This window comes from Lissotriton vulgaris, chromosome 2_1, assembly GCF_964263255.1.
Source record: "Lissotriton vulgaris chromosome 2_1, aLisVul1.2, whole genome shotgun sequence".
Lineage (NCBI taxonomy): Eukaryota > Metazoa > Chordata > Amphibia > Caudata > Salamandridae > Lissotriton > Lissotriton vulgaris.
In genome coordinates, this window is record NC_141687.1 from 550,723,208 (window position 1) to 550,750,070 (window position 26,863).

The following is a 26,863-nucleotide window of genomic DNA, read 5'->3' on the forward strand; positions in this document are numbered from 1 at the left end:
TTTGACTCGATATTTTGGCCAATCGATATTTTTTATTCGATATTATGACTGTATACCGCACAAAACATTGAGAAAATCTTTAACAAGATGTTTTCCGAGGGAATTTTGCCTTCTGTATGGAAGCTGGCCTCTGTTAAAAAAAAGACAACCTGAGGACATTCAAAAAAGGTTGGATAATGGGGGACAGTGGCTCTGATCTTTTTGGACCTCTCTGCGGCGTGCAATACGGTCAACCATGATGTCCTGTCGACCATATGCAGAGTTTAGGGATTTGGGCTACTTCACTAGATCTCCTTCAATCCTTTCTCGCAAATAGACAACAAAGTGTGGTACTGGGCAACATCTCGTCAACACCTTTCTCCTTGACATGCAGAGTCCCCCAGGTCTCAGCCCTGAGTCCTACACTCTTTGTTACGCCACTGGCAACACTCATCACAAATTCTGGTTTCTCTCTTGCATTATACGCTGACAACACTCAAATTGTGGTGTCACTAACGAAACCAAAAACTAGCTCGAGCTCTGCATTTAAGACCTGCCTGAGTGAAGTTAGCAATTGGATGGACAATAACTTTCTTATATTGAACGCCACTAAGACCGAGGTCGTCATCTTTGGCAATAACCCTACCCCCAGAGTACTGGAAATCTAATCATTGCAGTGGTCACTTATACTTTCTTTAAACATTTGTTTTGAGAATTTCTGACATTGGGCCCTCTCCTGGAACCCTCAAACAAAGTAAAACATCTTGGTTTCTTGTTAGATAACGAAATGAAGCTCAAAGATCAGGTGACAAAATTACATCAGCCTCTTTCTTGGCTCTGAGGGCGGTAAAAAAGATTGAGAAATTCCTACCCTCAGAACTATTAAAAACTGTGATCATCGCTTTAATACTCTCAAGGATTGACTATTGTAATAGACTCTAACTTAACCTTGTGACAGGTCCCCCGAAGAGACTCCAGACTCTACAAAATGCATCTGCATGTTTCCTTTTTAAAATTCCAAAATATGAATCTGCTAGAGGAGCCAATAGGAAACTTCATTGGTTACCAGTAAGACAACGCTGCAGGTTTAAAGCATTAAATCACTGCATGGCCAGGGACCAGTACTCTTTCAGGAGAAGCTTAGTTGGTATATCCCATGGAGGACGCTCCTCTCTGGCGCCGCCATGTACCTGACTGTCCCCTCATTCAAGAGGACCACTTGGGGCTGAAGGAGCTTTTTCAGGACCACTGTTGTGCTCTGGAACAGCCTAACATTGACACTAAAAGCTGCTCCCTCCTTACTCGCCTGCCTAAAAGCCTTAAAGACCTGGCTTTTCTTGCAAGACTAGCAGACGCCTAAGCTCAGCAAGACGCCTCCTTTCTTTCTACTAATCTGCCTCAGGCCCGCCTCTGATAGCACCAAGATGCCTCTGGGAATGAGTTTGTGCTCTAGAAATTATTTTATATTACATTAGATTGCCCCAGGGGGCACTTAATCACCTTTTCAACAGCATCAAGTCTGACCACGGGAGGTCCAGATCATAGAACATGGCTATTACCTACCCATTGTTGTTGGGCCCGCAGATATGCCACAACATCTCCTGGAGGACCTCTTGCCATACTCCAAGCAGAGACTCTGGCTCTCTTGACCAAGGAAGCCGTAGAGATGGTGCCGGCATCAGACATCAGGACTGGTTGAGACTAGCATTATTTTCTGATGCCAAAAATGAATGGAGGCCTCCATCCCATCCTAGATCTTTTTCCTCTTAACCTCTTCCTTCAGAATTATAAGTTCAAAATGCTTATCCTGGCCCAAGTTCTGTCTGCCCTTGATCCAAGAGACTGGATTTAGGTTCTCTACTTGTGGGATGCTTATTTTCACACCCCATCTGGTAGTGCCATATATGCTATCTGCGGTTTGAGGTAGACCACAAGTATGTCCAATTTTCTGTGCTACCTTTTGGCCTGACCAATGCAGCTAAGGTGTTCACAAACAGTGGTCGCAGCTCATCTGTGTAGGTTGGGAATACCAGTCTTCCCATACATCGAGAACTGGTTGCTGAAGGCGGGCTTGCCTCAAATGTTCTTAAACCACCTCCAGAATACGGTCAACCTGTTGACAGTATTCCGTCTTTCCATAAACATGCTGAAGTTGCACCTGACTCCCTCATAGTGTCTCCCCTTTATTAGAACCATCCTGGATACAGTGCTTTTCCGAGCCATCCCACTGCCTTAGCAAGTCCATGACATGCAGGCTATCATCCCTAGCTTAAAGCCTGTAGCCTGGGTCTCAGTAAGATTGGCTCTGATGCTTCGTGGCTTCTTGACCTTCTTCATCCTCCTTGTGAACCAAGACAGGTGGCACATGCAGGCTCTGCAGTGGGCTCAGCACCAATGCAATCTATCAGATTCGTTCCAGATGTTGAAGGAGTATGTGAAAGACCTGCAGTGTGTCTGCTTGGAAGCAATTGGACCCATAGCAGACTCCTCTCCCTTCTCCCCACCCAGAGCTAATGGTCGTGAGGAATGCAGCGTTACTGGGTTGGGGAGGTCATCTGGGAGAGATGAAGATCAGAGCACTCTGATACCAGCAGAAGAAGAACTCCACATTGTCTTGATGGAGTTGCAAGTGATTCTCTTTCCACTGAAGGCATTATATCCAACCATCAAGGGGGAACAGATACAGGTGCTCACAGACAACATGGCCACCATGCGATACTGAAACAAATATGTCGTTATGAGGGAGTAGGTCCTATACTTAGAGGCTCTACATCTCTGGTAGTGGCTGAATACGCAGGGCATAGCCCATATTCCACAACGTGTGGCAAGATCTTTAAACTCCAGGTCCGACAAACTCAGCTGCCCTTACGTAGTGGCTCATGAATGTCAGTTACACTCAGAGCTGGCACAGGGCATCTTCCATTAGTGAGAAGAACCCTGGCTTGATCTATTTGCTGCCGAAGAGAACAGGCGGTGATAAAGCTTTTGCGCATTGAAATACCTAAGGCAGTCCTTTCTGGGAGAAGTTTTTCACCTGCAATAGAGATTGGGACTCCTGTACTCCTTTCTGCCTTTCCCTCTCCTGCACAGATTTCTGAAAATTACCATTAGAGACAAAGCCTTGTGGCCGTGGACTGGGCGAGACAAATGTGATACCTGTGTTATCTGTCCATGAACATTTGTCCTCCGAACCGGCTGCCCCTTTGGGAGAACCACCTGTCTTACCGGCAAAGCCTGGTCCTGCACCCAAGCATGTACAACCTACACTTACATGCATGGCTGTTGAGCAGGGACAGTTGATCTCTTTCGATCCTCCTCGTGAAGTGGTTGGTGTTATTCTATATATGTAGGCTGCTGGGAAATGTTTGTTACATGGTGTGCCTTCCGGCATGTTCAACCTTTGCAAGCAAGTTTATTTTATTTATCTTTCAATGACCCAGCAAGATCTTGCTGTTACCACAGTTAAAGGTTATTTATTGGTTCGTTTGGCTGTTTTACATTCATGGGATCAGTCTTCTGTCTTCAAATCACCTGTCATGATGCGCTTTTTTGAAGGGTCTGTCTCACATGTTCCTGCCAATACCATTTCTTTTTTTTAAACTAATTTTATTGAGTTTTAGCAGATGAACAAGACCCTGCTGACCACAAGTTTTACACAGGATATTAAAATTAGGATTCCCATTTATGGAATCTATCAATTTGCACCGGCTATCCTTCCCCACCACCACCCCACAATCCACAATACCCACAGCACCTTGTTATCACCTCTATGCCCTATTGCCTGTCTTTCGTTCGAACGAATAGCTTCCAACACAAGTCTTCCCACCTCTACCAAATTTTAGGGTGCTTTTGAGAACATCCTCTTGCCAAATATACCGTAACTTCCATCCCCATGCAATGATTAACATCCTTTTTTCACACTGCAAGGGTGGGAAGGGTCTCTGCCTTCCATGCCCTGGCTATATACTTTTAGTGTTAGTCCCAGAAACAATAGAAGTCATTTGAATCTGTTCCCTCAATGCAGTCTGTACAATGAAGGAGGATCAATTTAGGATCATCCATGCAAGAACCTCGATCAGACAAGACATCACATCCTGCCAGAACTGATCCAGTGCTGTGCAGCTGCATATTGTATGAATGAATGTATCTTCCTTCACTTTGCAGTGGAGACATCGGGGAGGTGATAGTACCCATGCTCCACAGACCATGTCTTGTGTAGTAAGCCCTATGTAGATATTTAAGTTGTATCAAATGGAAGCAAGCTGAAAATACGGCCTCACTAGGCGCCCCAGAGCCTCAGTCCAATTTTCATTATCTAGTGTGCCAAGTTCCCCCTCCCATGGCACTGGAAGAGCGGGTAGTGTGGTAGAGATATTTGTTACAAGTGTTTCGTATATTTTTGTTATTTTATGGGATCCCATATCCTTCATGAGAAGCTTGCCTTCCAGTGAGCTAAATTCTGGGAGATCGTAATGTGTGCTGTGAATGTGTGGCGTAGTTGTAAATACTGATGGAGTTAACTGCAATGCAGTTTATATTCTATCTGCATCTCCTGAAACTATTTTAAAATTGTGCCTGCGGGGCGTGGCCAAGATGGCGGCGGAGTAGGACGTGTTCCCGTGTCCCTTCGGCGCCGTGGCCTTTACTGCTTTGCCTAGTGACCTTCCGGGCCGTCTGAGCCTCTGAAAACCCCTGCGAGTGCTCCACCTCACGGAGAGCTTCCTGACGGTGCCTCGCTCGGCTTCCGGGGCCGAGATTGCTATATTCGGCGACGTGGATCGGCCGTCTGCTGAGGCCTGACCTCGGCTGCAGGGAGGAGGAGGGGATCTACCTCCCCGAGCTGAGGTCTGCTCTAGAGCGGCTTTGGTGTGCGGCCTGGCGAAGTGGCGGAGACTGTAGCCTGACGGCGCTGCACTGGTGAGCGGCCGTGATCCAGAGCGACACCTGCGAAGCCTGCATACTGGCCCTCGGACCCCGGGGCTGAGAGGGGTGGGCCGGTCCGTGGTCCGGACCCCTTGGCCGGTGGAGTGCTGCACGCAGCACGGAGCAGGACCCGCGAAGCACGCCACCATAGCAGAGGGCGGTACCCGCGCCGGCCACCAATAAACGGAGCTGGGGGAGAGGCCGCGGCGGGAGGTGGGCACCTGCCTTCTCTGCAGTCTGAAGGATTCTGACCCCTGCGGGCGCCACGAGGAGACTCAAGGCCTTCTTGGGCCTATTTGGGCCTACTGCATCACCCTGCTGGAGCCTGATAACGGGGGTGAGGAGTGGCCTGTGATAGAGGAGGCTGGCTTGGACACACAGGTTTACACTGGCAGGCTTGTGCCTGAAGAGAGGAATGCAGGCTGCTTGATTTATCGTGCTGGGCACAGCCGGAAACTGGGACCATCGCCGCCCCGCCGCCGCTACTCAAGGCCTGAGATTGCGGACAGGAGCACCCGGCGGAGAGCATACTGGGTCCGGGCGCTGCGCACACTCAGCGCTGACAGCCGCCTATCGGAGTGCGCCCCGGGGCACGGACAGTCTGTCTTGGACGGAGGCCCGGCCCGCATTGCTTTACCCCGGCTGCCTGGTCTCTGGAGGCTCAGGAGGGGAGAGGAGCGGCGGAGGCTGCGTGGCGGCCTAGCTTTGGAGGCTTTGGGGGCCTGAACGATCTGGAGCCGTGGCTCCGCCCGTCTGAGAGGCCCTACACCTGACGAGAGTGGTGGAACCTTTGGATGATGCCCAACTCTGTATTGTGACTCTGGTGAAGGGGGTCCTCGAGCTCGTGACGACGAGTGCAAGGTGCTGCATGACCCTGAGCCCTGCTCCAGCTCCAACAAATGGGCATTGTCTAGTGGTAAGGCGGTAGATGGAGGAATAATTACCTGCTGGATCGCCCCCCTGGTGGCCCTGCTGCGGCACCTTGTCTTAAGATCCCCACTGTGCTGCCTGGGGACGGAGCGGTCAGGCACTGCAGAGCGATAATAGGCGGTCGGCTTCGATGGCCCGACAGCTGGAGTATCCTGTGCAACTGGTGGAGGCTGGACGGGGCCATACTCGGGGACGCGAGGGAGATATAAGGGCCCAGACCTTCGCCGTGCCTGCCGGGGGAGTGCACGGAGTGATCACTGCCTGATATTACAACTGTGAGATTACTTGGAGTGGAAAGGCGCTGCAAGAAGGCCAGCTGGTGCTATAGTGGTTGGCGAGCTTGGGACCTGGGAGGCTTAGACTAGCGGAAGAGTCTGATCTGACGCTCTGCCTGGCTGGAGTGGGTACGACAGGGACGGCGCAATATCCTCCAAACCCCGTAAGGAAAAGCCAGGCAAGGATGCCCCGCCGAGGGGAGCCCAGCAGACGGCATTGCGAGGTCCCAGCGCCTCGCCAAGACAAAAGGACGATGAGGCGCCCGCCACTAAGGCCTTCATGTTGGAACTTTTCTCTGCCATAGAAGAGGACATCTCCGAACTCCGCTCCCAGCTCGTATCAGATCTCCGTGAGGTGAGGAGGGATGTAGATGGCATTGGGGAGCGAGTAGCCACACTGGAGGATCATGATTTGGGGCTGGCTGGCGAAGTGCACCAACTCCAACAGGATGTACTCCGGCTCACGGAGCAGAATCTGGACCTCCAGGCCCACGCGGAGGACTTGAAGAACAGGTCCCGCCAGAACAACATCCGCATCCGAGCCGTACCCTGGGACGATGAAGCTGGAGACCTACGGGGCTATGTAGAGGCCCTCTTCCTGCAGATCCTAGGAGAGGATGACCTCCATGAAATTCGTATGGACAGGGTCCATAGAGTTGGTCTGCCGAGGGGCACGGGGGCTCCATCACCTGACACAAGATTAAACATTGCTTGTTGGGCTCTCACCATGTGCACAGTCAGGGAACAGTTGGTCTGAAATTACAGATTCTGCCTTACTGTTTGCTGAGAGGTCCCTCTGTTGAAGAAAGACGTGAGAAATGTGTGGTGACTGAAGTGGTAACTCAAGAGATACGCATGAGTGCAATAAATTGTTGGATAACATAAGAGACTGGTGAGATATGTTGACTGGGTCAGCTGTCGAAGATGAGGACCCTACCCTGTCGCAATGACTGGCCAATTGTGATTTCGAATGGTGTAAAGCAGTCCGACTATACCTGCACTGGATTGTATGTTGTTTCATATGTTTCCAACATAATTTGCTGTGTACTCAGCCAACTGTTGATTCAGTAGTCCGGGCAAAGAAGTTAAATCAGAAAGGATGAGCAAGTAGTCTCTGTAAGTATCTCCGAATATCAAACAGTACCAGTATCTAATGGGTTTAGCTTGTTCAATTTATTGTTTTTTAGTGCCAGCGCTGGGCCTGAATATTTAATGTGCAAATTGTGCCGAGTGGCCAGCTCTTTTTCCCCTAAAGTGGACCTTAAAGGCTGAGACAGGTATGAAGCTCTTAGAAAAAATGCCCTTTGTTGGTGAAGACACCATTGGAGGGCTATAGATATGGAGCTGAGGATCTTGTGTGAAGCCAAGGAATGCCTTGCAGTAACTTGACCTGATTTGCCTGAACCTACAGTGCCCCCCTATCCGAAAGGCGATCCCCCACATGAACAGGAATAAATGGACCTAAGCCAAAGCACAATGGGCACCATTCAGAGCAGGTCAGACTTGGCTGTGCGAAGGCTGCAGGCACCGCTCCTGCAATCCAGTAGTGAAGGCTGGCACTGGATTTTAAGATCCCCATGGATGAGGGAGCAGTGTTCCTAGCTCGTACAGGGTGATCTAGCATCGGAGAGGAAGGATTTAGGAGTAGGAGGCCTGGCTTTTGTAAGCCTCCATTCCAGCGATTTCACCTATGGGCTCTGTACGGAGCCGAAAGTAGTCTCACAGGTTGCTTGCACCAATGTACCAGACCATTGACGGCCACTGGATCCAAAGTTCCTTTCATGAACAGCAGTTGGCCTCAGTCCATGGCCTTCAGCAGGTCAGGTGGGAAGGTGTAGGGGATGTTTGAGCACCCCTGCAGAGAGGATAGGCACTTGAAGTAGCTTTGAGTTTGGTGCTGGAGGTGAATAACCAATAAAGATGCCTTTAAATTTTAGGGCTTATTTACAAGACCCTTGTGCCACAGGTGCATCACTTGCAATACGGGAAAAAGTGACGCACCAGCGGCGCAAGGGGTTTGTAAAGAAGCAGCTATGTCCTCTTACAAATTGCTCCTTATGTTTTTTAGCATGGAGGTTGGTGTTCACTTTTCTTTCTCTGACTGCAGTTGTTTAGGATGTTGTAACGTGAATTATGAACTATGCCAACTTTGTCTGGAGTGTTAACAAAATTAAAATACTTTTGAATGAACTACAGATATTTCAAAATATAGCAGGCCTTAAGAGAGCCCAAATGAAGCGATTTGTTTTGTAAATCTGATGTGTAATGGATACAAAGGTTTTAATAGGACCAAAACAAATCAAGAAATATTTCTCGGTGATGTGCTATTGATAAATAATTGCTGAAACACTTGATCTATCGTTTGAGACCTTTATACTTGTATCTGTAAGACAACATATCTGTACAAATGTGGTACCCATTTTAATGGAAAATGTGCTGTCTGTAAATGACAGTGTGCTACCGCACAGTACTTTAGTAATATATTTGCAACAGTGTGCTTCAAAATGCTCCACCTGCTACATAGCACACCCTGACCGCTGTCCTGCTGAATGTGTGGCTCATTTACTACCCGTGTTCTTTGACTGGCGCTTAAATCTGTATGACTTCAGTGATGTAAGATTGACGGTCACTGAAAAGCAAGGGCACAGTTTCATTGGAAGGTTTTTTTGCAGCGACAAGCTTCGTGTCCCACCTTCCTGGGTTAACACTGGTCAGTAATCTGATTATATACATATATAAGTTATGAATGATCTCATGTTGGAGAAGAAAATGTTACTTTCCTTCCAACCACGATTCCCTAGCATTGATGTCTTTCATACATACAAACCGCCCACTATCCAACACTCTACTCAGCATGCTTAGACTCCAAAGTAGACTCTTGAGGTGCAATCCCTACCAGTTACCCATAACATTAAAAAACATCAAAAATAAAATAGCGGGCCCAAATTTAATCCCCTTACTTGACATATTTCGTGCGAAATTGCTGCCGTCAATTACATATGGCAGTGAATGTATGAGAGGGAAGGATGAGACCATCTTAGACAACGTGGTCAGTAAAACATTGCGAATATTATTTGCGCTTCCTCCATACACTTCGCCAGCACAGCTAAGGCTTGAGTTTGGCCTACAAAAGCAGCAAATCGCACGTAAAGGTGCATATGCAAAATGCTGGCACAAAGTAAAGAATGCGGAAGCAGACTCTCTGAATGCCCATCTTTGGAAAGAATTGGAAACAAACAAGGACTCCCCTGCAATGGTTTACCTCCAAGCAGCCATAAACTCCCTTGCGCTAAGAGATCTTTGGGACTCGAGTTGCACAGACAAGTGCTTTAAGCGTCTGGTCAATAAATGTGTGAAAATAATTTCCTTGGAGGAGGACAAAACAGCACTAACCAAGAGGTCTCATGGGTGGTTTGTGATTCAAGGCTACACCAGCGCCTCACCACAGCCATACCTTAGCACCGGCTTTTCAAGGAAGGCGAAGGAAGACTTTTTGCGGTTGAGGATGGGGGTAATACCATCTCAGCCACATCTTGCCCCCTGGAAGCGCCTGGACTGCAACCCCAAGTGTAGGCTTTGTGACAATGCTAAGGACGACGTTTTGCATCTGCTGTGTAGTTGCAAAGCTCTAGATAGTATCCGAAAGAGCTTACTAACACAGCCTTGGAATCAGAGACGTGTGCGAACCCGTAGACAAGCTCTGTTGATGAGCTTTAAGGGAGAAAACATCCAACTAGCATGCAGGCTAGTGCGCTTTATGAAATTAGTCAACACGGCCCTAAACTCAGCAGTTAGTAATTAAATTTGTCGTACCGTGAATGGCTTCTCCTCTCAAGACTATTTTCCTTTGATAATCAAAGTCACAATCGATCGTGAAAGTCCTTTTTTCCTAATGTATAGTACTGTACTTCCCGCAGGGTTTTTCTCTCACTTTTTAACTTTTCGAAATGTTTTTATTTTTATTTTTATTTATGTACTTTGCTTTTTCTTGTTTTCACTGCCGAATTGCAAAGATTTTAATTAATCATGCAATAAAGATTATTATTATTATTATTACTACCAGTTTTTGAGTGCTTTCTGAAGAGGCTCAGAACCTCTCTTAAGTAGCTTCAAACGACATTGAGCAATACATATATAGATAGTACTCTTGTTGAGATAATACAATATAATTCAGTATGCAAACGAGGTACTACCGTAATAAGGTTCTAAAAATAGTCAAATGCGCAGAGGATTCTGTTCAGGATAATAGGGTACTATTAAAAGCATGTGAGTTTGAAAAGATAGCAATACGAGATAAATGGTGTTTCAAGTAAGTACGCTTTTTTTTTTATTTATGACGTCTATGTTAATAAAAAACACTTTATTTTTTGTCAAAATCAATGTACAGGATGCTTTCTATTTACATTGTTACAATTTTACTGATGCAGCAAGTGTACAAACATTTGTATGTTGGCTCCATGGCCTCTGACACACTTTGTTGTGCATTGGCACTCACCATGCCTTTTCTTTAAATGTAATATAGTTGTGATTTTTGCTAATACGTGATGACATGTATTATTGGCCCTGAGAGTGCGTTCTTCCTCATGGAAATGTGATTTGCCAGGCACTGTGAACCCCACAAAATGTGGATGCCCATTTGCATTGAAGATGGCAGCGTGCCAGCTACTTCTAGAGATCACCACCTTCTTAAGAGAGACGTTTCCCTGCATGCCCAGACCCCGGACAGAGCCTCTGGTGGTGAGTACCAGCGATTTCTTTTCTAAGCCTTTTTCAGACTGTCTGTACGATCACCTTCCCATGTGGTAACCACATCATGATTTCGTTGTATGCACATAATGGTTTCTTTACATCAGAAGTCAAAACTCTTATTTATACCTGTTTAGATCATTACTGCCTGATGCCTTTGTCAGATATTTTCAGGTGAGTCAGGTATATCGAAAAGTGTATTCAATTTTAGTTCCAAGTTCAAACTCCCAAATATTTCAAATGATTAGCAGGAAACTCGGTCATTTGACAAAACAGGTGCTACAAAGAGGTTATCTCGTTAAGAAAAGTTGAGTTTATTCATAAACATCTTCTAGCCTCGTCTCCAAGTACCAGAATATGCCCTAAAAAATCAACGCAGTTAGAATGAAGTCAAAACAGCCACGCAACAATGTAATAAAGCCAGCATATTTGTTCTTTGACTCAACTTCCCCCATGAAATTACCGCACACCATTTGGAAATGAATGAATATTGTGTAATTGTACGGCAGTTCTTACCACTGCACTAGATCATACACAATATAATTCCAGCATTAAAGGTTATATTTATATTTTCTAAAGATGCTTTTTGTTCCTACATTTGCTACTTCTGTGTTTTTAAGGTATAGAACATTGCAAAGACTAAAACATGCAACCTGTAGAAGAAACTGGCTGGGATCATTTGTATTTCAGGGTTATGTTTTTTTTGCCTGTTTTGCCTACACGAGACGAGTAACTAATGTGAGCCTACACACCCACGCTTGTAGTAAAGGCCACATCCTTTCCCTAATAGCGCATCCTGAAAATCATTCATTAAGACCCGGGACATGACTGTTAGGCATAACGTGTGGCTCCTATAGTACCCACTGCTGCTCAGCTAAAGGTCATTTCCAGTGTAAAGAACGCAGATATTGTGAGCGCTCTAAGAAAAGAAACAGTGGTTCAACTGCATCATTTATTTTTATTTTTATTGGTTTTCGTAGTAAACAGTACAGGTCAATAATGTCATTCGTTACCAATAAAGTAATTCGTTATAAAGACAACATGCTATACATCTAGGGCAAGAAACACTGTTCTGTTGGGAATTCTGGGGTGCATATTCTCAGGTTCACCCGCACTAATCACTGTTTCAATTGATGGGGGGATGCAGATCTCTCCTCCGTATAGATTCCATTTACCCCACTTTTTATCCCATTTTATTGGACATCCTCTGTTTTTAAACACTTCCTTTTCAGCAATCATACGTTTATCCATATCTTTTTCCCATCCCTTCAAGGTCGGTACTTCTCCAGCCGCCCAAGGCATCGCGATACTACGCTTGAGCATTGTGAACCCTAAAGAGACCCATTGTTGTTCTGCTGTGGTGAGATCTGTGGCGTCCCATATATTGAGGAGTCCCAACTTAGGTGTTAATTGGATATCCTTACCAATTGCTTTTTTGGCAATGTCGTGTGGCTTTTCCTCAGAGTGGTGTTATCTTAGGACAACTCCACAGCACATGATAGAATGTGGCCTCTTCCCTGCAGTGTCTGAGGGAACTTGGTACTTCTCTACACCCGTCTTTAGTAAGGGTAGCCCCATGTTCTAATGCTGAACGAGCTGAATGAGGCGGAATTTGAGTGGGATTACAGCCTCCCGGGGGGACATTAACACGGTTTCCCACTCCTTGTCCTCAAGTGGCCCAAGCTCTACTTGCCATTTTTCTCGAAGTCGTTGGAGTGGATCCGGTAGGTTGTTGCAAAGTTTTTGTATTTCACAGATATGGCTTTTTTATTCATGGGTTCAGATATTAGTCTGTCTTCTAGCAGAGATGTCTCAGATATCTCACCCTGTGTAGGGATGGTTGTAATCAGAGCATGGCGGATTTGCATGTATTGAAATACTCTGGTCTAGATCGTATTCTTTTTGTAATTCTGAGGGCTGTAGAATTTTCCCTTTTTTCCATAAGTCACCAAAGGTGGAGATTCCAATCGTGTCCCATTTGTCAAATCCCGGCTGTGCACCTAATGCCCCAAATCGCAGGGTTGACCACAGTGGCGTGGCTTGGGTTCTTATACTCTGCCAGCCAAGTTTTTTACTGGCCTGATTCCAGATGTTGATGGTGAGGGTGGTAGGGCTGATATATATCTGCCTTTTTTGGGGTTTGAGCATAGGGCCCCGTTGTATCCTTCCTTCCCCATTTGGTATCTATCCAACTAGTATGCAGGTTCTGTCTGGGGGTGGTACACCCAGTTGGTGAAAACCACCAGCTATGTCGCCCAATAGTAAAGTTGGATGTTGGGAAGTGCAATACCACCGTCATACCAACTTCTAGCTAAGTTTTGTGAGACAATGCAGGGTGTTTTGCCGTCCCATAACAATGTCCTAATTTCACTGTCTATACTTTTGAAGTATGACTCGGTAACCGTTTTGGGGCTGTGTTGTGGTATGTATAGAACAAATCGGTAGTGCCAGCATTTTAAAAAGGGCTGCACGTCCCAGTAATGATGAGAGGCATTTTCCTCTAGTGCTGCACGTCGTTTTTCAATCTGTATAGGGGAGTCTCAAGGTTTTTGGTGTAAAAAAAGATCTGGGTCTGGGGTTATAAAGGCACCGAGATATCGGAAGCCCTCAACCACAATTGTAGCAGCGCAGTTCGGTGGCAGATTTGGGTGAGGCCCGTAGAGTGTGAAGCTCACTGAATTGGACAAATTGATAGTATAGCCTGAGTATTTACCAAAGTTTATGAAAATGTGAAGGATTCTGTTTAATGATTTTGCTGTTGACACGAGGTATAACAAAATGTCATATAAGGCATATAAGGATTTTCTGTCCTCTTGTTCCTTAGCAGATTTCAGCCCCCTCAGCAATCTATCACCTCTAACCCAGGTTGCAAGTGGTTCAAGCCTCAGGGAAAAAATCTGTGGTGATAGGGAGCATCCCTGCCTAGTGACCCTCTTCAGCGATAACGTCCCCGATGTGCGGTTGTTTACTTTAACTTGACCTTTAAGGTCTGTGTAAAGGAGCTTAACCCACTTGATGAACTTCGGGCCAAAGCCAATTTAGAGCAGAACCTTGAAGAGATATGGCCGTTCAATTGTGTTGAATGCCATTTTGGCATCTAGAGAGAGTATTACCGCATCTTCTGCTATTACATGTTTCCTACCCAGGATGTTGTGCAATCAACAGATGTTTAAAGCCATGTTGCAGCTGGGCATAAATCCGGATTGGGCCGCCTGTACTATTTTGGTGACAATGGGGGCAAGTCGGGAGACCGGTATTTTGGCAAAGATTTTGTCCTTGACATTTATTACAGAAATCGGTCGATAGGAGCAACAATTTTCTGCTAGTTTCTCCTTATTATGTATGACTACTATGGAGGCCAGTCTCTGGTCGTCGGGTAAGGTCCCCTTTTTGTTACTTTCAAGATACATGTCTCGTAAATATGGTACGACCTGAGATGCTGTTAGTTTAAGGAATTAGTTTGGGAGACCATTAGGCTCCATTGCCTTTCCGGATTGTATACAGCTAATTGCTGAGCGGATTTCCTCCTCAGTGATGTATCCTTCAAGCGAGTTTCGGTCTTCGGGGGACAGGGTTAATAAAAAAATGTCTGCAAGTAGTTACCATGAGTCTTTTGATGTGGTGGTGACTGCTGGAGTGCATAACCCCTCGAAATAGTCGGCAGAGGCCTCTGCAATCTTTTGTGGGTCTGTAATAATGCCAGTGCCGTTATAGTGTATCTAGGGGACCCAACGTGCAGCTTGCTCCCTTTTTTTCCAGCCAGCCCAGAAGCTCACCCGCCCTATCCCCTAGCTCGTATAGTTTATGCTGAACTACTGTATACTTAGCTTTGGCCATCTTTGTCACTTAGGCTTTGTAATTGAGTTTTATGATATTTAATTTGTGTTTATTAGCTTCAATTGGAGTCTGCATATATTCTTCGTCACTTTTCTGGAGCTCGTTCTCGAGCTGTTCCACCCTTTCCCTGTTTCCTGAATTGCCTCACCTTGCTTGCTAATGCTTAGCCTTTAAGCACTATTTTGAAGGCCTCCCATAGCGTTTGCGTGGATTCTACCGAACCTGTGTTTTCTGTCTAGTAGTGGTTATGTTATGTTAATTAATTTTATGAGGCGCACAGCTACCCCAAAGGGTTTCCTGGCGCCAGCCTGAAGGGAACAAGAGACAAAACAGAGGGTTATTGATTAAACAGCCAAGTTTTCAGACATTTGCGAAAGTTCCCATAGAATGTTTCATTGCGGAATGGCATGGAAAGAGAATTTCACAAGGAGTAAATAAGCAAAGGATCGGCTGTCCATCCCCTACAGTCTGATTCTAGGAACCGAAAATCTTGTCTGAGTAGTGGAGCGGAGAGTGTGAAATGGCATGTAGGAGCAAACTACGGTTTGTAGATATTGAGTGGCAAAGCCAGTTTTGATCTTAAACATCTAGCTCAAGGCCTTGAATTTAATACGATTCTCAACCTTGAGCCAATGAAGATCACAAAGAAAGCCTGAGATAGAGGCTGCCCTGGAAACATAGTAGAGCAGTCTAGAGGCTACATCTGAACCACCTGCAATTTTCTTATCTCATCTTTATTTACACCTATGTACAGGATGTTGCCACAGTCCTGCCTAGAAGTGACAAGAGCCTGGACTACGGTTCTCTGGGTGGAGCAGGGGAACATCCAAAGAATTTTCTTTAGCCATTTGAACATGATAAATGAAGTTGAGGTCACCTTAACGACTTGTTGTTTCATTGAATGCTGATCATCAATTATGAAGCCTAGGTTGCAGACTTGATGGGTGGGCTGGGGTACAGTGCCCATTTCCAAAGGCCAGTGCTGGGGATCCCAGAGATCTTCCTTTTTCCCCAAAATAAGTACTTCTGTTTTTCCACCGTTAATTGCAATTTTCCTCAGCCCGGACTGGAGAGCAGATGGCTCAAATTCCCTCTCTGCGGAGAGAGAGAAAATTATCTGGGTGTCATCTGCGTAGGAAAATAGGGACTGTCCTGCCTCTTCCGCAATCGCCGCCAGAGGTCTAACGTAGACATTGAACCATAGAGGACTCAGGACCGAGTCTTGGGGTACACCGTATGAAGATGAATGGGTTTTGGAGCTGGCCATAGAAGAGTAGACTTGAAATGTACGGTTAGCCAGAAAGGAATTAAGCCATTTGAGTGCCCTGCCATCAATGGCCAAAGATTGCAAAGCTTTCAGTAACACGGTATGAGACACAGTGTTGAAAGCGGCACTCAAATCAAGTAAGATGAGGGCCACAGTGTCCCCAATGTCCAAACGGTGCTGCAACATTTCAGTAACCCCTAGATGAGTTGTTTCGATAGAGAAACCTGCTCTAACCCCAGATTGGGAGGGGTGCAAGATGTTTTGAGCTTCAACAAAATGAGACAACTGCAAGTTAATGTGGTTTTCCAAAATTTTGGAAAAGACTGAAGTAGAGAAATAGGCTGAAAATTGGATAACTGGGAGAGATCAGCCTTCTTAAAAAGTGGAAGAACCTTAGCATGCTTCCACTCCGGCGGGACTGTCCCTTCTTGTAAGGAGGCAATAAGGAGCTCCATAATTAACATAAGTGAAGGCAGCTCAAGCTGCTTCAGCACGGAGATGGGAAGTAGATCACATGGAGAGCCTGATTTAAGACTACCTAAGAGCAGCTTAAATGAGTTCATGTTCAAGAAAGACCAAGTTTCCAATTTATTGATGGATTCTGTATTTTTGCAGTTCACAAGCCCCGTGTTATTAACTGCTTGGGAAAGGGTATTGGCTTGCTGTGTGGAGTTAACCTACTTATCCCCATCCAGTACAGAATGTTGGCAATGTCCTCGCATTGCGATCCATTAAGGATAAGAGGGTAGTTTGACTTTCTGACCTCAATAGTTCTTTGACCACCTTAAACAAAATCCTAGAGCAGTTCTGGGCATTGGAGATTGTGGAGGAGACATATTCAGCACAAGCTGTTTTACAACAAGAATGATAATGTCTTTTGTCCTTTTTATAGGCGAGTTTGGTGTCAGACGCATAGCAGTCCGTATGTTGTACTAGGTTTTCCTTTATATTGGGTATTTTAGGAAGCCATAGATTAAGTGTGGTAGTGGGTCTATGCCGATGTTGAGGGTGAACCTGGCACACACAGGGGAGTAATCTGACACACCATGTGAAAGAAAGCATGGTTTCCAGTAGTTGCCTATGTCTGCAAAATGTGTCAGAATATAATCTATATGAAAGAGGCTAATATGGGCACCAGAGAAGAAAGTGAATTGGAAAGCGTACAGGTTAAAATGGCGCCATACATCCGTTAGGCCCATAACGCTGAGAAAGTCTAAGAGGGTTGTAGTGTTTCGGGCTGAGGTGCGCAATGACTGTCGATCGAAACAGTCATCTAATCTCATATCAAGGTCTCGTCCCATGATTAACAATCCAGTTGGCAGATCTAGAATGATCTTTCCAGGTCTGCGAGGGCAGACCCGTGGTGTGCGGGGGGGACATAGCTGGTGTGATGTTAACTGACCTCCCCTCACAGCTTGCTTCTAGAATAGCAAATCTACCGTGTGGATCAGCCCACTTTCGTTGTGGCCTTAATGCAAGATTCTTACAGATTAAAATGCTGTTCCTCTGCAGCCGGCGTGGTTGTATTCCCATCTATTCAATGCTTTGTAGTTGTTACCCACTAGGTGTGTTTCCTGTAATAAAGCTATATCTGGGCTTTGTCGCTTGAGGTATTGTAGCACTATCCCACTTTTTAGCTTGTCTCCGAGCCTGTTTAGGTTCAATGTGAGGATTTTTAGTGAGGTTTCAGTGAGATTTGCTGCTATTATGCATATAGGGGTTGTCTGTGTGAGCCATTTTATGCCACCCCTGGTGACCCATTGTCGGGGAGAACCCTTCCTGTGCTCCATGGACTGTCTTTTGGCGTGTCTTTGATCTGACCCATGTCTGTGGTGTTAATGTCTGTATTCTGTGAGTGTTTTAGATGAAATCTGTGAGATCTGTACTGTGACCTGACTGAATTTAAAACAAATTCCCCGCTACTCCCTGTCACCCCCCTGCCAATGGATTTTGAACGACCCACCTCCCCAACAATGCAGAGTGCCAGTAACCCCCCCCAACTGAGATAGGTGCCCGTGGTTCTGCTTAGCCCACCCCCCGCCCGCCCATTGCCAGTTCAAAACAATAATTGCAAAACAGTTTGGACATCAGCCATTAGGTAGAATTCCCAGTGTTTGTTTGAAAGACATGTGGTTATCCATCCTGGATCAATGTAGGAAAGGAGGCAATGCTTGCAAGAGTCAAGTTCGCAGCTGTGCCTGGTTCACAAGGTCCAGGCATATGGGAGTGCTGATTCGGGCATACATTTCCCATGAATTGCTCCGAACAACACAGGGAGGATTTCATAGTCTCTTTAACTTTTCGATTCCACGTCAGCACATCCATGATGTGTGTCGTTGGGAACGTTTTGGGATTGTTTGGTTCAATTCCACTTCAGCATCGAGCTCCCCTCTTTAGTGGAGTTCCCGACTTGTCAACAACGGCGTGAGTAAGAAACATGTCTGCCTCGATGTGGAGCTTGGCTGGAAATAGCATTGCATATTTAATGTCTCTGTCTCTGAGTGTCTTTTTTACTTCCAGAAAGCTTTGTCTTTGTTTTTGTACTGTGATCGTTAAGTCTGGGAAGTAGGAGATTGTGTTATTCTTGAGTTTTGAGGGGGAGCAATACGAGCCGCTTGTAGAATCTCATCCCGATCACAGAAATTAAAGACTTTTGCAACTATTGGTCGTGGAGGAGCCCCTGGTCTTGGCCTACCACCGGGGACTCGGTGAGCTCGTTCGATTGAAAAATAGTTTGAGAGGACCTTTGGTTTACAGTTGTTTGGTAACTAACTCTTCGAAGAAGAGATCTGTTGCTGGCCGCTCAGCGCGTTCCGGCACTCCAAGGATGCACACATTATTTTGGCGTGCCCTGCCTTTGTAGTCTTCCAATTGCGTCTCCATCCTGTCTTTCCGCTCTAAAAGCTGTTGCACTTGTTGCTTGAGATGAGATGTATCGGTGGATAGTGCATTGGTAGCTTCTTCGACCTCCTTAACTCTTGTGTCCATATTTTTTAGGTCTGCTCTCACATGAGAGACTAAGATGTTTACTGTGTCTAATCTTGACTCGAGAAAGGTACGGACATTATTGATTGCCACCATAATGACTTGTAATGTGAGATCAGACTGACCAGTAGGCGTTTGTGCCGTCTCTTGTGCGTTTGCCATGGCAGTGTCTTGTTCTTCCCCATTACTGGTCCAAACGTACTGGTCCAAGTGTACTTGTTGAGTATTGTGTGAATTGCTGCCTTGCCTCCTCTGCCACCTGCCATCTTGTTAAGTACTGTTCGTGTTCTGTGGTTTTGTTAGTTGTTGATAAAACGTGGTAGTCCCCACCACCGCCTTGGGGCTACATGCCCTTTGTGGCCTGTCGGGTTTACCTAGTTGTGATTTGTGAGTTTTGTACCACAGGTTGGTGAGGCCTAACCCTAGGTGGCGAAGCTTGAATACCTTCCCCCTTTAGCAACTTCATTGTGTGGTATCTTGTAGTAGGATCACAAAGGCAAACGAGGTTCACCTGTCTGCGGGGGGAGTCAAATTTGCTGTGTCCAATTCCTGTACTTGGCGTCACCATGACAGAAGGGGTATTTTTGAGTTGTGCACCGTAGGTCTGATGTCTGGCTTTACACAAGTCTTGTGCCGCACCTTTATTTCATGCTCGGACCCCAATATCAGTGAAGTCCAGCCATGGATTACTCCTCGATGTTATTGTTGCCCACTCGTGGCAGAGTGCAGACGCCTTCACAACTATCTCCATGTGCCGCTGACTAAGCGAGTCTCAGTAATGGATGGTATACTTCCACCGGTACCTTCTGGCTGGTATACCAGTCTCGGGCTCCAGGTGACTAGCTATATTATCCAGATTCTGTACGTTGTCAGGTGATAGTGATTCGAGGTGCCGCCATTTTGGGTATTCCGTTCTCGTTGGAGGTTCAGGCTTTCAATATGCGTCTTCAGGGATGTCGAGTTTATTTATCGGCAAACTGCTATGCGTGATGTCCCAGGGGCTTAGTTCAACCAGTTCGAGAATTTTGAACTGGGATTAATATGGGTTTATGGACGGATATCAGGCGAGGGCTCTGGAGCTGCGCTAGTGTGCGGCCATTCCTGTCAGCTTCTGGCCACGCCTGCATCATTCATTTTTGAGTTATTTATTTCTTTCTTTCACAACTATTTGAACCTCTTTCTTCAGTACACCTCCTCTAGCCAGCATGCGTTTCATCAGGCCTCGCCACCTTGACTTCTTCAGGGCTAGATAACATATCCCAAAATAATACTTTAGCACAAGTCATTGATAACTAGTTGGGAATCAACCCATCACCTAGTTGTTCATGAATTGTTCATGGAAAATCCACTATCTATTCATTCCCAGTGTGTCTGTGACATTGTGTTACATAGAGTATCAGATGTGGATCTCAAGTTAACAATTATTGAGTACAAATTGTATTGTGCATTAGACAAATTTCAACTGTGCAATCAGGTATTTGGAGAAGGGTACAGAGAATGTAGTTAGTGATTTAAAGGTGTCCCCCAAATAAATATGTCAGGAAGATCAAGGTTGGATAACAACTAACCTTAAGTTCGTCAAAGGTCTCCTTACATGACTTGTGTTCTTAATTTTTATCGATGATGCACAGTGAAGTCGACTCTAAACATCTATTTAAATTAAACGCTGCATTTTAGAATGGCATGCCAAGACTATTTACATTGGAATTGCTAGTACAATATATCCAAGATTACAACTGGGACATCAATTCATCCATTCGTGCATCAGAAAATTATGGCTAATGCCTCCTTCTTTATCCTAATATAGCTCTGTGTAACATGTCAAACGGCACTCGAGCTGAAAATGCCATCACCAATTAATTCTATGTGAAAATGTATCATACATATTATATTATCAACCACAGAATACTAATGTGAGCAAAAGGATAGACATCCTGTGAATTAGAAATTCATGAGCTTATCCATTTCTCATCATATCCACATTTATACCCTGAGTGTCACGTGATAGCACCCTAAAACCTGGTAAATATATCCATGGTTACTCTAGCAAAAATAAAAAATGGAGGTCACTCACATATAGAAGGCACCATGTGCCATAATTGTCAAAATCGATGTTATCAAATCTCCACTGATCACTGAATTACCATTTACTGATCGTCAGCTATAATATGAAAAACAATACATTTTATTAACATGCATTTCATGATGGTTTCGAAATCTTAAGTTAACCTCTGAGCCATACACATACATTCATATAGTTGTTTTTAATCATCTGTCTTGCTTGATTTAATGTGCTAGTATACAACTAGGCAATGTGTGAGCCTACAAAAATATGTGAAAAAACAAATCCAAAATAAGGAAGGTGAGTTTTCCAGGTAATGCTCAGTGTCTACAAAGTGTTCCATAATAAAAACAGATAACACCTACATTATCGTTGACAAGTCCCCAGATCCGCGCACTGTGTGTCTGCTTGGTGATCGTGGAGTCTTAGATGTGCACCATCTAAACAGATTTAGAACATTCATGTAAACTGAAAAAATGCCCTGTCTGTCACCTTGATCACTTGGGCAGCCATCTTATAGTGTTCCACATTATTCGCAGACAGTGTTTTTTTTTGTGGCTCGAAATAGAAAACCAGTTAAGATCTGGTGTCCATTAGAACTAGTTTAACATGGATGTAGTTATACTAGACCAAGAATTTGTGCTAACATAACTCTGTCTTTCTTAGAAATTGCCATTTGCAGTATGGTCAGGTCCTTTGTGCATCATGTTAGAGAAGAACACTATTATGGTTCAGCATAGGAGCAGCTGCAGAGAGGAGGAGTCAGTGCTAATCCTCTTAAGTGGTACACCATTACAAGGTGGACTTCTAACTCAAACACTGTCAAATAAAGATGACCACCAAACTGAAACACCATTTCAAGATTACCGCTATGTACAGACTCATTTAGATAGTCCACCTTAAAGACAATCTATCTCCAGTGAGGTGCTGTCTGGTCTACCAGCAGATGAAGGGTTTCTCATCATGCACAATTATGTCAAAATCAATCTGGCTTACTCCTGTTTTTGGATTTTCTGCTTCAGTCCTGCCACCTGAGTACATGCCAGATCTAGTTTTGCTGCAGTCCTGCCGACTCCATCTCTTTAAGCATCATTTATACTCAAGTCCTGCTAGCTGCAGTTTCTGGTTAAATTTTACAAACGCCGGTTCTGCCACAGTACTGCTACTTCTGGTCTTAACCAAATAAAAGGAATACAGCTTTGCTGTAACAGATTTCCAATTGGGTCTTACCACATTACAATCTTTTACGTTTTGGCTTTCTCTTTTCCTCCTGGTGCTGTCTAAAACTATTTTACTGAGGGCATCTTCTTTGTAGCCCATATGGGACCCATGGTGGACAGCATTTCTTTCGGATGTGGTTCACATTTTTCCGAAGGGCCTGCTGCCCTTCATTAGCCAAACATGCAATAGCCTCTGGTGGCCACAAGGTCCTGCTCCCGACTGTACACCTCCCTCCATTTAAACATGAACCACCGTTCTTCTTCGTCACCGAGTATAGATGTCTTCAGTCGGCCTTCTAGTTTCCACACAGCCTCACCAAGGGGACACCACTGGAGGAGTTGGTTATCTAGTATTGGGGTTTCTTTCATAGATTCACATGCTTGAATCGTTCCCTGTCGTCGAGATGGTCAAGCAGTATGCAAAATGACTACAGGCTATAATGGCACTAGGCCATGAATTTAGTAGTTTTCAAAAAGTACCAAACTTCATGTACATCCAATCAGTAGCTAGCACCTTCTAGAATAATCCCAAAAGAGGTTGAATCCCTCAGATTTTCATTGCACATCATGTGTGAATGGGGTCTCCCTAAGCTCTGCTCAGTATTTCTTCAAACTACTACAGCTTTATATTTCTACTACCATGTCTGAAGGAAAAGGCCTGTTTCGTCCCTGAAAGAACTGTGGGAAGAAAAGGGTTCATGTGGATAACCAACATAAGGACTGTATTTACTGTGTCCATCCTCAGTATGAGGTAAAACAGTGTAAACTGTGTCACACTTTTTTCTCTAAAACCTTGAGGGATAGAGAGGGGAGGTTACTCTCGTGGCTTTCAAAAACAAAGTCACACAAGACATCTTCTGAAGAGGATAGCAAAGCCCTTCATAGATCTCACAAAAGAGCCAGGTCCCATGAGGATCTTTCTGAAGGGATCATAAAACTTTTACAAACCTCCAGGGCTATGGACTTTCGTAAAAAGGAGAAACACTCTAAAATCTCCTCAAAGCCAGCCTTATAAGTACCAGCTACTCATTTTCAAAAGGAGAAAGTACGCCCTCAGACCTACTCTTCTAATACAGGGAAACATAAATCATCTCAAAAATCCTTGTCAACGATGCCATCTCCATCAACATTCACTACCACCAACGACGAGAACCAGCACTTCTATCTCGTTGTCGAGACCTTCGGAGCCTATAACGTCAATGACAGCTGCCATCAATGCTCCCATATCATCGACAGCTATTCAGCTGTCCACGTCAGCCTCATCGTAGTCACCATAGACGAAGATTCTATTGACAAAGCCACTGTCAACGGCGTCTTTAGATATGGCGTCGGTGATCCTATCAATGAGACCATCACTACTGCCGGCGGTCCCACAATCGACGAACGAGTCGGCGGGGGCCTCGTCTACGAGAGATCCATCGATGATCGAACCGTTGATGGCAGGTCCGTAAGACAACACCAGCCAACAGAGGACAACACCGTTGACTCCACCGTTGATGAGAGTACAAATCAAAATGCACAAGACATTTTTAAGCCCAGAGACCACACCTCACCAAACAAGGTGTCTCCATTATCACCAAGTCACCTAGTGGATCTTCAGGACTCGGACTAGGAGGGCACTGCCCACAGCCCATCTGAGCTCCATGTAAAGTATGAGGACGAAGACAAGGATTATGATGATGAAGAGCAGTAGTATCAACAAAGGCAATTTGAGCCTAATGGGTACTATCCTAGACCCCCCTAGGCAGGATACTGAACACCTACCGCCATCCTTAATTGAAGACCTACAGGCAATGCTGTCAGACTACAGAGAGATTTCCTCACCCACAGAATGAATGTCCTGTAACTCCACCAACACAACCAGCTGATCCTTTGAATCCAATTATGCCACCCACACCAAGGATAACTCCACCCCCATCAGCGCCTTTACCTCCAAGGGAAGATCCACCCTCTTCTGAGGAGGATGGTGAGAAGAGCGAGATTCAAGATCCTCCATTGCTGACTAATGAGTGGGATGATTACATAATCCCTAAACCGTCTCCACCTCCACATTATCCAGTTGCCTCTGCACTGGAGGATATTGGAGGTTCCAGAATGTAATGGAGAAATAGGCAACTAGGTTGCACCTTCCTATGGTGTTGAATCAGTCAGACTGCTTCTTATACTATTTTTAGGAGCAAACAAGAACATTTGTATGCTCCATACCTATCATTGATTATATCTGACCGGAGGTGCTGAAGGCAATGAAAATGCCAGCTTTGGTGACTGCTGTCCTGCCTCGAATTGACAAATAAATACAGGGCCACTGAGGATTCCACGGCATGCCTCACTGGGCATCCCAAGGCAGACTCTGTTATATCCCAAGCTGCAATGAGACGATCCAGAAATGCATCAACGCCAATTACTGCGCCTCCCGACAAGGAAGGACTCAGATTAGATGCTATTGGGAAACGCTTTTCCTCGATGTCTGCCATCACAATTTGGACTGATTATGCCTTGGCAATTCTGGGTCGCTATGACCGGCAGTTGTGGTCCAATGTGGTAATTATGTTGGATCTCATACCGGATGACAAGCAACTGGAAGCACGGAAAATCTTACAAGAAGGAGAGCAAGCAGCATCGGAAGTCGCAGACTGTGCGATGGATATAACTACAGTTGGTTTTTCGACAGGAAAAGGAGATAGATTGGCTACTAAATTCATGGCCTAGTGCCATTTTAGCCTACGGTAATGTTGTATACTGCTTGACTATGGTATCGTGGGACTCCTATCTCGACGGCGGGAAAGGATTCAAGCATGTAATTCTATGAAAGATGCAAATACTAAATAACTGCAATTACATTTAAGTAACTTATTATCTTCTTTAACCTCCAGGTCAAAAGAGGCTTCCATTGGTGTTTCAGAACTCATTGCTGTACCAGGGCAGATGTCATTTTTCTGCATGGAGTTGTAGTCTTAAAGTGCGATGTGTTCGGGTGATGGACTTCCAAGGGTGAGTCACCACGATTATGCTCCCTTTTATTGTTGTCACTTGGAGTGGTTTGGTGTCAAAAGGGGTGTTTGTTTTCCTCTGTTATCTCTGTTTAACCACTACCCATTCACCGGCTTCAGTGAGAGTTTCTTGTGCTCACCACTTTGTGTCCGGTTGCACTTTCATCTTCTTCTCCTAGTGAATGGCATTGACCTTTTCTGGGTTCACCAAACTTTAATGCGACCATCGCAGCAATTTGGTGCAAGTGGATTGGCCAAACATGAGTGTGGCAAGGTTCTTTCCCTTGCCTTTGACTGAACGGTAGTGGGATAAGCCCGCAGAATTTGACATTTGGCCTCTTCAAGCGCAGTTGGGTTTCCATGAATTTTTCTGCGATTTCATTGGCTTGCAGTGAAAGTGGGGTTATCCGATGATGTTCAATACCAAAATGGTTCAGGAACCCTCCAAAGTCCCCCATAGTGAATGGGGGCCTTTTGTCCGACTTCAGGATTTTGGTGAATCCCTACATTGCAAAAATGTCGTCCATGATCCGAATTATCTTGGTAGCTCCAGTTGATGAGACCACTTTCACTAGCAGGAATCGTGAGTATTCGTCTACTACCACCACAAGATAGGTCAACTGCAATGTGCTCTCAATACTCTCTCTGGTATTTCTGAGATCTCCAGAGATAGTTGTCGCGTGGCTGGTGATAAACAGATGGACTGGTGGCACTTTCTCAGTTTTGTCTCTACCATAGAATCTAGAACGGGGATTCATAATCTATCTCGGAACTTCCTTTTGATGGCAACTATGCCTTGGTGCCCTTCAGGCGCCAGGCTGATGGCTTGTTTGCAGAGGTTCTTTGGAATCACAATGCATGATCGTTTTAGGAAGAGTCCCTCTAGTGTAACTGCTTGCTCGTCCCTGACATTGTGGGAGGCTGTGATATCCTCAGAGTCACTACTCCACTGTTTGTTGTGCTTCCACTTGTTTCTGTTGATGTGGCACATGCCAAGGGCTAGATCTCTATATTCTTTCATGCCAATGACTATTTGAGGAATCAAAAGTGCTGGTGACGCACTCGTGATGATTATGAATTGAAGATATTCTTCAGCAATGGACGAGTGTTGCTTTGTCATGTATTCTGGTTATTTGGGGAAGTAATCAGCTGCATTGTGTTCTTTTCCTGGTTTGTGGATGATGGCTTAGTCATACTCCTGTAGGCCTTTTCCCCACTGTTCAATCCTTAGAGGCATTTCAGCTTAGGGTTTTCCAAAGATGGCGAGGAGAGCCTGGTGGTCAATAATCATGGTGAACCACTTGCTATATAGGAAGACATGAGAATATTCACAGGCCCATACCACTGCAAGACTCTAGTTCTTGGGTTGAGAATAGGCTTTGTCGCTGTCGGGGAGGCTTCTGCTCGCGTAAGAGGCAATTTAATACTGGGCCTCCGGGGTTCCAGAGTGTTGTGCCAGGATAGCCCAGAGACCCACTGGACTGGCATTTACAGTGCTTGAGGAGGCTTTCCAAAAAGGTGATGTACAGAATGCAGAACAATGTCATACATTCACCCCAGTACAGAGATCTGGGCCTAAATCCATTTTGTTTTGCTCCCCATGCCATTTCATTTTGAACCCAGCCATAAGCAAATCAGTTTTGACCCTG

The 26,863-nt window shown here is 45.3% G+C and overlaps 1 protein-coding gene across 1 annotated transcript in view; it reads left to right on the forward strand.

The window, feature by feature from the left end:
• Positions 1 to 26,863, forward strand: part of UNC80 (unc-80 subunit of NALCN channel complex) — a 2,521,865-nt gene that overhangs the window by 980,290 nt on the left and 1,514,712 nt on the right. Inside the window, exon 25 of the mRNA XM_086955549.1 lies at positions 10,711 to 10,844. Within this exon, the coding sequence (XP_086811675.1) occupies positions 10,711 to 10,844 (134 nt within the window). The remainder of the gene's footprint in view (positions 1 to 10,710; positions 10,845 to 26,863) is intronic.